At 33.8% G+C, this 9,807-nt stretch overlaps 1 protein-coding gene across 1 annotated transcript; it reads right to left on the bottom strand.

Annotated features, from left to right (window-relative positions):
* Positions 1 to 938: 938 nt before the first annotated feature.
* Positions 939 to 7,138, bottom strand: LOC130807946 (kinesin-like protein KIN-12F). The gene is made up of 16 exons (XM_057673356.1): positions 6,661 to 7,138; positions 6,415 to 6,552; positions 6,228 to 6,311; positions 5,740 to 5,865; positions 5,576 to 5,632; positions 5,415 to 5,468; positions 5,235 to 5,327; positions 5,039 to 5,134; positions 4,596 to 4,744; positions 4,134 to 4,274; positions 3,879 to 4,008; positions 2,895 to 3,791; positions 2,547 to 2,645; positions 2,396 to 2,464; positions 1,555 to 2,298; positions 939 to 1,393 (listed from the first exon to the last, which is right to left on the bottom strand). The coding sequence occupies exons 1-16, from the start codon at positions 6,949 to 6,951 to the stop codon at positions 1,148 to 1,150; spliced, it is 3,414 nt and encodes a 1,137-aa protein (XP_057529339.1). The 5' UTR covers positions 6,952 to 7,138; the 3' UTR covers positions 939 to 1,147.
* Positions 7,139 to 9,807: the final 2,669 nt, after the last annotated feature.

The raw sequence follows: 9,807 nt of genomic DNA, 5'->3' as shown, positions 1-9,807 counted from the left end.
ACTTGTTGGATGTTATTTTGATCACCAAATAACTTAAGTTGTGAGCAATTATGGGGTGTAATGGGTTAAGTGCATTGAAGTTGGGGCTTTTAATAAGTAATGAAGGAGGGTCTTTAATGTGCTATGGTGATGGAGCAACAAATAGTAAGAAGATGGGAATGCATGAAGAGTGCCTTGAAAAAGGCAAGGAGATGCACAAGGGATGCCTTGAACGAGATATGGGACGCATGGAAGGTACCTTCAGCGCGGCACACCACTGTAGCAAACAGTAAATGAAAATCAGTCGGTGTTCGTTCAAGCACCCTGGTGCAAGGCCCAAGTTGAGTTTCTATTTTTGATCATACTTGATGGGAACATTTGGGCTAGAATTTATTTTAATATTTTAGGGGTTATATAAGGTTCCTAAATCAAGTTTAGACATAAGTAAAGAAGACTAATATGAAGAGAAAGAGAGGTTGAGAGAGTCTAGATAGTTTAATATTTTAAGACCAAATACATCAAATAAAATGTCAAGCAAGCTATGGGGAACACTATAAGAGTCTATATGACCATCTCATCATGAGATGAGCTTAAATAATCAACTCTTTTTTAAAAAAAAAATTTTCGGTCTGCTTGTAGTTTGGTTAGGCTTGTCTTCCTAGATGGTGTTATCTTTGTTTGTTTTGTGTTTTTCTGCCTTCTGTTGTCTGTTATCTATTTTCTTTTGCATGTTTTTACTTTTTGTAAGGGGCCTTATATGCCATGCGGTAACTCGAGCTAAGGAGCTACCTTCAATCACGATCGATGGGGGTATTTGTCTGCCTTGTTTTCCACCCTCCTCAGACCTTGCCTTGGACAAGACTCATTGAAATGATGATGTTATGATTTTTACTTTCCAATTGTTTTCATCATCAACGTTACGAAATGGGTTTGATACAAAACGGGGGAAGGGAACCAACTAATAAACATGTAAAACACACTAAACTAGAATCCAACATGCACAACTGTTATTAATGTTACAAATCAGCTTAAGAAAATTTTCAAATAATCAAAGAATGAGGTTGTTTTATACTTGGTACTTAGCACAGAGGAAATATAAATGACCCAAGTCGGGTCCTCCTAAAGCATTTTCATATTATGCCCAATTCTACTTGTATGTATCCAATCTTCAGTAATGGTGTTGTTGATATATAGCTCCGAATTCGGCTTTCCAAGCATCATCATCTTCTGGACTTGTAAATGTACTAGTAGGAAGTGGCTCGTCGTAATGCATGGCTCTTAATGCTGATTCTGGCAATTTACTTTCAGCCATGTATTGTTTCATAGTTACCATTTCCATCTTATGTTTGTTCTTCTGTTTCTCCAATTGCTTCTTCAACTTTTCATTCTCTTGCTGAAGATCTGTAAGGCTAGACTGCACAAATGACAAAAAAAAAAAAAACGAGTATATCAGTAAATCCCGCTCATAGAAGCTATGATCAGGATCTGGGTTGGAAAATAAGACCAGTGGGACCCTCGACTCGCTGCTTTACTGCTATGTTGTGATCAGAAAAGAATTGTTTTGTATTCGGTTACCTCAGCAAGTGAAGCGGCTTCCTCAGCTTCTCTCAATCTGACAAGAAGTTCACCGGCTGTCTGAACAGCCTCGGCAGTATCCCTGATCTGTAATTTAAGACTTGTATTCTCTTTTCTCAATCGTTCTCGCTCTCTCTTCTCCTGTGCCCTCATTGTTGAAAGCTCCGCTGCAAAAGCTTTGGCATAACGAGCACCACTACCTTTAGCTCCTGCCTTTGCCGCTGCTATCTTGACATCGCTTACAGTTTCCATTATTCTTCTGTGAGACTCCGATAAATGGTCAAACTTCTCCTGTAATTCCACATAGTGTTCGACAAACCTAGCGTGGCCGAGCACTGATCTGTTAAGGGCATCATCTAACTCCTCTGTGTACTTCTTCTGTTGTAGCAATTCCGATTCTGCCTGCTGAGCACGCTGACGATGGGCTTCAATGTCTAATCTCAGTTCATCCGTCAAGTTTATCCACTCGCTCTCCATCTCGGTCCATCTCTCTCGCTCCTTCTCCAATTCTTCAGCATTGGTGAACGATAAACTCATGCTTTTTCGCATTTTCATGGAACGCGACAACAATGATGATCTAAGCTTGTCAATAGACCTATTTGGAGCTGTTGCATCAGTAGTATAAGAATGTAACTTGCTCTTCAACATTTGGATTTCCATGAGAAGTTCTTCCTTTTCTCTCATATCCAAGGATTCATGCTTGTCCCCGATTGCACATGCCTCCTTTATTACTTCAGGGCAGCTCTTTAGAAGATTAACAATCGAAGAATTTATATACGGTTAAAATACAGACATCTAGTGGAATGGAAATTTATAAAGTCACCGAGAAGCTTCAACTGACCTTGTCTTCAATCTCTTGGCTATTTTGAGAGATATTATATTTCTCTTTCTCATGTTTCAATTGCTCCACCTGCATTCAACAGTTCGAAATTTTAGTCTGTAACAACCTGTATGAACTTAAGAAGATTGCTAGGGCATAAAAATATCATTACCAGACAATTTAGTTCTTCGATTTTAGCTGCTTGTTCACTGCAAACTTTCTCAAGGTCCTTTTGCCCATCACTAGCTTGAGTAGCATCTACTCCTGTCCCCTGAAAGAAAAAAAAAAAAGAGAATATTTATGTAAAACCAGTGAAACATAATTCACTAGTTAGTTCACCTTTTGCATTCGCGATTCGCTCAAAATGGTTCAAAATAGCCTAAAACCGACCATATTTCGCTCTTTTCGATTCGCAATTCGTAGTTCGCAAGATGATTAGCGAATCATGTACACTGTGTAAAACCATGACATAAAGCACCATGTATAATTTTATACACAAAATCGAGGCATTAAGATTTACCTCTTTCTTTGAAGGTGAAATCCACGTTTGAAGACTATCCTCGACTTCATTCGAGTTATTTTGCCCTTTCTGACGGCAGGATATGCAGATAAAGGAAGACGGTGAACCATTTACAGATTGCCTACTAACTGATATTGCGTTAAAAGATTCATTAGCTGCTGGAGATGGTTTCAACATCAAATGCTCAAAGGAGAAAGAAACCGAAGACTTGGACAAATTCTGCTGATGACAATCGATGACCTCTAAGCCTCTTCTTAAGCTGGCAGCCAAACATTCTGTGGATCCTGAATACATCTTACTTGATCGTAAGGAGGAACGCAGCATAGGTTCACTTTGCCCTACCGAGTTTCCTGACACATCTTCACAGAACTTGGAGCTCTCCCGCTCAGCCAAGAGACTGAGAGAATTAACGGTACTTTTTCTATGAACATTTCTAATTTTTGGTGACTCGGACATGGGTGGATCTTCAAAGGCTGAAGAATTACGAGATGAAGAAATGGACGTATTACTTATGGAAGCTGGATCAGTGTAGTTAGCTGCCTGATCAGAACAGACTTCAATTGATTCACATAAACTATTAATCTCGTTTTCACTAGTGAAACAGCTATCAAAACTTCCCCCTACCGAGGAAATGTTCATGCTATCACTGTCACAAGACAGCTCCTTGGAAATCTCTTCACATGATTCGTGCATGTTGTCAAAATGCTTGCGGAATTCTGCGACATTATTTTCATCAGCAGGGATAAGCTCTTCAATTTCATTATCTATCGAGGGTAACACCAAGGAGCGGTTTAGGCTGATTCTCAGTTGATTAACACTTTCACGTATACTTCTTCCTCTTAATGGGCTCTCCGAGCCAGCTGAGTTAACATTAAGCTTTGCTCTAATAAGTTCGTCCTGGGAAAAAAGGCAAAAGGTTTAGTATTAGTAGTTAGTACTAAACTAGTAGTGACTAATTCAAAAGAAAAAAAAAACTACTCATACCTTAAGCTGACGGATTTGATCTGTTAGATCATCCATATCTTCTTCTGTTATCTCATTAATGACGGGCCTGTTTCGAATGGATCTTACTCGCTGTCCAAATCTCAATGTGCTAAGGGTCTCAACATAGTTTCTGCATTCAATGACATGAAGATTGTTAGATAGTCGAGCACTATAAAATCAGCATTCAATGACACTACGCTGTAATAAACAAACGATTCTTCGAAAACGATTATCAATAAAAGATAGAAAGAATACTTTATATCTGGAGAAATGGTGCAGATTACAGAAAGTTTGGCATTTCCCCCAAGTGATTGTTGTAGTAAGTGTGTCAGGCAAGAATCTCTATACATAAGATCATCAGGTTGAGTTCCTGCTGCTAGGATATTCACCAGGTGCCTGCAATAAGCACAAAATTTTCTGTTATAAATATGTTAAGTCAGACTCATTAGACATGAGCAAATGCCTAAGGAGCAGACTATTATATTATGAGAACATTCATGTTTTCATCCAAATACAAGTGTTGAAGTGTCTATGTCAATGTCGATCGATCAATATGGAATCCAAGAAATGTAGGATCACTGTTAAGAATTAGCAGTCTATGATTGTGTGCAAGTACCACCCTTGTTAAAGCAAGCATGAGGCGTTTGCTATCATTCTACGACCAGATTCTGGCACCATAAAGGGTTGGGGACAGAAATTTTTTTAGCGAAATCATACCCAAGGTGCGATAATGAACTCTTCAAATCTTTACGTTCCCTTTCAAACTCTCTTCCGGCATCGGCATGCTTATCTCTTCCCAGTCCAGCAAGATCTACAAAAGTGATACGGCTAGTCTTTGAACTGGTGAAGTTATTTGATGGGGTTTCCTGTTACATAAACTGTTAGTCAGAACCTATTTCAAGTAACGCACATAAAATCAGAACGATCAAATCAAGTATGCGTGTACTCACTCCATTCCTTATAAGTGTTTTATAGCTATGCACGCGTGATTAGTTAAAATCACACCACATCAAAACTAGTAACTAATGATGCTGTGGTATAAATAAGTGACAAATAATAGGAATCAAAATATCAAGCGGAGGGAATAATAGAGATGTCATTGTTATGAATCACATTTAGAAACAATTATCGATTCTTTTGAGCGGAGTGACGAATGATACCTTGCACCAGGATTCAATTACACAAGTGAAAACAATATGAGATCTAGAACTCTTAGAATTCATGCTTGTCGCACCAACTTTTCGACTAGAAAGCCCCTGCACGATAAAATTCGGAATGAGAAAATTAGCTTAAGATAAGCTGATTACAAGTTTTTTATACTGAAATAACCAACAAATAAGTATGTCTATTACAAACCTTAATCAAAATTTGAGTAACATCATCAAAGCTTGAACAATACTCCTCAGTCAGATTCTCGATATAGAACCCATGTTTGGCATCATCCTTTATCTGAGAGTTATGAAATGTAGTCCATAATGGCATAAGACGGTGATAAAAAAAGTTTATGAAAGCAATTAGGATGCAAAGATCAATCACCTTCAAATTTCGATGAGCAGGATCAAGTAAATCCCCAACTTGGCCATTATAAATCTGATCAATCAATTTCAACATATAATAAGTCATTAAACTTCACTTACTAAGCAACACAGAGCAACAATATAATTGACATGATATCAAGTAAGTTATATAGGAACTACCTCAAGAAATGAGCAACGACATTGGTAATTTATCGGTTTATCTGAATTCTCCTTTACCTTGGTACATAACATAAGAAAACTTAGTTTCTAGGAGTGTACTGTATACAACAACTAACACTTTTAAATCAACTCAACTAACAACAATCAATCAGAAAGGAACTTACTTTCTCAATATCAGAGAACAACTTCTTGAAGATCCGTGGGACAATTCCTTGTTGTGCACTCGGAGAATGACCCTCGACCATGGCACTTGGAGGTCCCCACATGGTGTAGGTCTTGCCACTTCCGGTCTATAGCAATTCATAGAAAACATCAACCACATGCTCCAATTGCCAAAAATTTATCAAATGATGAATTTAAAGTCACATACACAAATGAATCCAAAAAATGCTCATATAAGAAATATAATGGAAGTTGATTGATGATTGAAACCATCATCACCCATTTCACCAAACTAGTGAACAAAAATTAGTTCAAAAGCCCATACACAAAACGGGATGAAATTCTTGAGCTACTAGAGATCATCTCTCGGTGAGACGAACTCAAAACAAGATGTTCATATGCTTTTATTGGGCTATTTAACCCATGAATGAGGACTGTCTCACGGTTATACCGTCTTATATAAGAATTTGTGAAAATTCTTTTGTATTACCTGTCCATAAGACAATATTGAAGCATTATAACCAGCCAATGCATCCTTGACCAAAGGAACACCAACTAACTCAAAAACATCTTCCTGTAACAAAAAAAAATTATTATCTGCAAAAACTTCCCAAATCCAATAGATTAAACCAAATCATGGAAATTTTCAGTTGAATAAAAAGACCAATTGAACTAACTTGCTTAGATTTCGAATCAAAAACTGAATCAAAACTAAATTTCCGATCACCAATCGACGCCAAAGTCTCCGAAGCCTTTCTGATAGTGGGATCGCCCATCCTCTCAGGAACAGTATTGGGTCTGATTCTCACCACCACCTTCAAAAATTGTAAAAATAAAGAAATTCACAAATTTAGACTTCAGAGGGAAAACAGGAAACTCAGTGAATTGCCCAAAAGATATTAACGATGGATTAAAATTATTACCTTCACTGGGGGATCAGAAGCAGTAGAATGCTCATCAATTGGGTTTGGTTTAGGAAATTCAAGAGTTTTACTATGTGAAATTGAGAGTTTTGAAGGTGATTTTTTAGGGTTTGAAAAATGTGGATATTCGGGTTTAATTACTTGAATGTTAGGATCAATTGGGGGTGAGTTTTCATCGTAAAAAGATTGAGATTTTGATGAAATAGGTGATGAAGACTTGAAATTTGATTGTTTCTTTGAAGAAGAAGACAGAGATTTGTTGATGATGTTTCTTACTGAATGCATTGCCATTTTTGCCTCTTTTTTGTGTTACAATCTTACAGAGAGAGAATAATAGTCAGTAGTTAGTAAATTAAATGAATATACAGAGAAAAATGGAGTCTTGAAGCTTTTGACAAGAGGGAAGAAGAGAAGGAGAGAAATGACAAGAAGAGAGATGACCGTTGAGAAATGATCAGTATATTTTATATTCTATGTCTTGGATCCGTTAGAAATCTAAGGTTTAAAAATTTGAAATTTTAGGTTATTAGTAAATTTCCTTTTTAAAGTTATTTGAATTCTTAAGGTGGGGTGTTCAAAAGGGAGTTATTAAATTTCGCCACCCCTTTTTATTTTATTGTCACCCTCCTTTCCAGGAAATTACGTATTTACCCCTGAAGTTTAAAAAATTACAAAATTGCCACTTCTTACAAATTTCTTATTTATAATAATAATAATAATAATAATTAACTTTTTATATTCTTAAAAAAGAATATAAATAAAATTAATAATAATAACAGTAATAATAATAATAATAATAATAATAATAATAATAATAATAATAGTAATAATAATAATAATAATCATAATAATAATAATAATAATAATAATAATAATAATAATAATAATAATAATAATAATAATAACAACAACAACAATAATAAAATTAAAATTAATAATTAAAAAAAACAATTGAGTCGCCCAAAATTGGGCGATTGAACCATGGTTCAGTCGCCCAAAACCGGGCGACTGGACCCCGGCTCAGTCGCCCAATTTTGGGCGACTCAAATTTTTTTTTTCTTTTTGGAAAATAATAATAATAATAATACTAATACTAATAATAATAATACTAATACAAATAATAAAAATTTATAAATTAATGTGGCCTATTAGTTCAGTTGGTTAGGGGGTTGTACTAATAACATAAAGGTCACAGGTTCGAGACCTGTACAAGTCATTATTTAATAATTATTAATTTTTTATATTATTTAATAATTATTAATTTTTTATAAAAAATTAATAATTATTAAATAATGACTTGTGCAGGTCTCGAACCTGTGACCTTTATGTTATTAGTACAACGCTCTAACCAACTGAACTAATAAGCCACACTAATTTATAAATTATTATTATTAGTATTAGTATTATTATTATTATTTTCCAAAAAGAAAAAAAAAATTGAGTCGCCCAATTTTGGGCGACTCAATTATTATTATTTTTTTCTTTTTGGAAAATAATAATAATAATAATATTATTATTATTATTATTATTATTATTATTATTATTATTATTAATTTTATTTATATTCTTTTTGAAGAATATAAATAAGTTAATTATTATTATTATTGTTATTGATATAATAATAATAATAATAATAATAATAATAATAATAATAATAATAATAATAATTATTATTATTATTATTATTATTATTATTATTATTATTATTATAAATAAGAAATTTGAAATGAGTGGTAAAATTGTAATTTTTTAAAAATCAGGGGCAAATTCGTAATTTCATTTGGAGGGGGGTGGCGATAAAATGAAAAGGATGGCGAAATTTAAGGATCGGGGTTCAAAATACCCAGCTCAAATAGAAAATATATAAATTGAAAGCTTATCATATATTTAGCTTTGCTAGTTCGAATATAACCAAAAAACATATGTTTGATTTAAAATTCAAAACGGTAAATTAAGTATCTTTAGTTCTACTAAATCTAGTATTTTAGAAAGGATATTAGAGTAGGTTATTGAGATTTGGCAATCCTCACCTAATTTGAACATAAGTTATAAGAGCAAAAATTAAACTCAAAAGGAGTTTAGCGAACAAAATTTGACTATGCTAATATTCATACTGTGTTATACATATAATGTTTATTAAGCTTAAAACTAGTCTTTCTTTCAAATGTATTTTTTAACATGACAATTCTATATATATTGGATATGTTTGTTTTATTCAAAATTCAATTATAGTATTTATTCGAACTCAAATGTTATTTTATTCACCTTAAAACAATAATTTTTACCCTCTCCTATTTCTTATTGGGTTAATTCATTGATTATGTCCCATTTCTATTTTTGTCATTCTTTTTTACCCTTTTACTCTTACTATAACAACACAACACATAAATATCAATACCCTTTATAGAAAAAACAGAGTTTTCCACCCATTTTTAAGTGGTCCTCCACCCCTTCTTAATTTTGGTGCAAAATCCAAATGTTCCTTTATCTATGAATAGGAGGAAGTATTACAAACAAGTTCCTTTGAGTGAAATTTTGCATATAAAATAAGCAATAGATGATTAGAAATCTTCATTTGAACTCAACTAACCAAAATGAATTGAATTTATTAGTACATGACTAAAATTAGCAAATCAAGTATAAACTACACTACACTAGACATAACAATTAAACGATAATCATAGCAAAGATAACTACAAATAGTATAAGACATGCATTAAACCTTGATCCCTAGTCAAGTCCTCAGAGAGATGCAACTCGCTCATGTTACTTCTAATTTTCTTCTCTCACGTTTTCTTAAGTCAACTACAACTTCACTTTTCGTAAATTGTGATATATTTCAATCTTCATGTAAATAGCAACAGAGTCATGTTCTCCATCAATTGCAAAATTTTGGTGTTGAAAGCAATAAGAGCAGCTTGTTTAAAAACAGCTTATTTATAATAAGTTGTTTCAACAAATTAGTTTATCAAACATTAGCGTTGGTTGGTTTGATCATGCAATCCTCTATTTGTATCAAAATAAGCTAAAATTGTCCAATAAATTATTTTTCCAAATACTCCATAAAGGTACATGTGAAAGATGAAAATTAATGTCAAAGATTGGAAGCAATTTTTGTGTTGGATGTGATGGTGGTTGGTTCATGTC

Source organism: Amaranthus tricolor, chromosome 3 (genome assembly GCF_026212465.1).
Source record: "Amaranthus tricolor cultivar Red isolate AtriRed21 chromosome 3, ASM2621246v1, whole genome shotgun sequence".
Taxonomy (NCBI): Eukaryota; Viridiplantae; Streptophyta; class Magnoliopsida; order Caryophyllales; family Amaranthaceae; genus Amaranthus; species Amaranthus tricolor.
The sequence above is the reverse complement of the archived record's forward strand: the minus strand, read 5'-3'. Positions and strand labels throughout refer to the sequence as shown.

Bases quoted from the DNA above. Each gene is read 5' to 3' on its own strand.
- LOC130807946 (XM_057673356.1), bottom strand. From the start codon at position 6,951: ATGGCAATGCATTCAGTAAGAAACATCATCAACAAATCTCTGTCTTCT. The intron at 2,299-2,395 runs GTCAGTTGAAGC...AATCTTCTAAAG, and splicing joins GCCAAGAGATTGAAGACAAG to AGCTGCCCTGAAGTAATAAA. The intron at 1,394-1,554 runs GTAACCGAATAC...TCATTTGTGCAG, and splicing joins AAGCCGCTTCACTTGCTGAG to TCTAGCCTTACAGATCTTCA.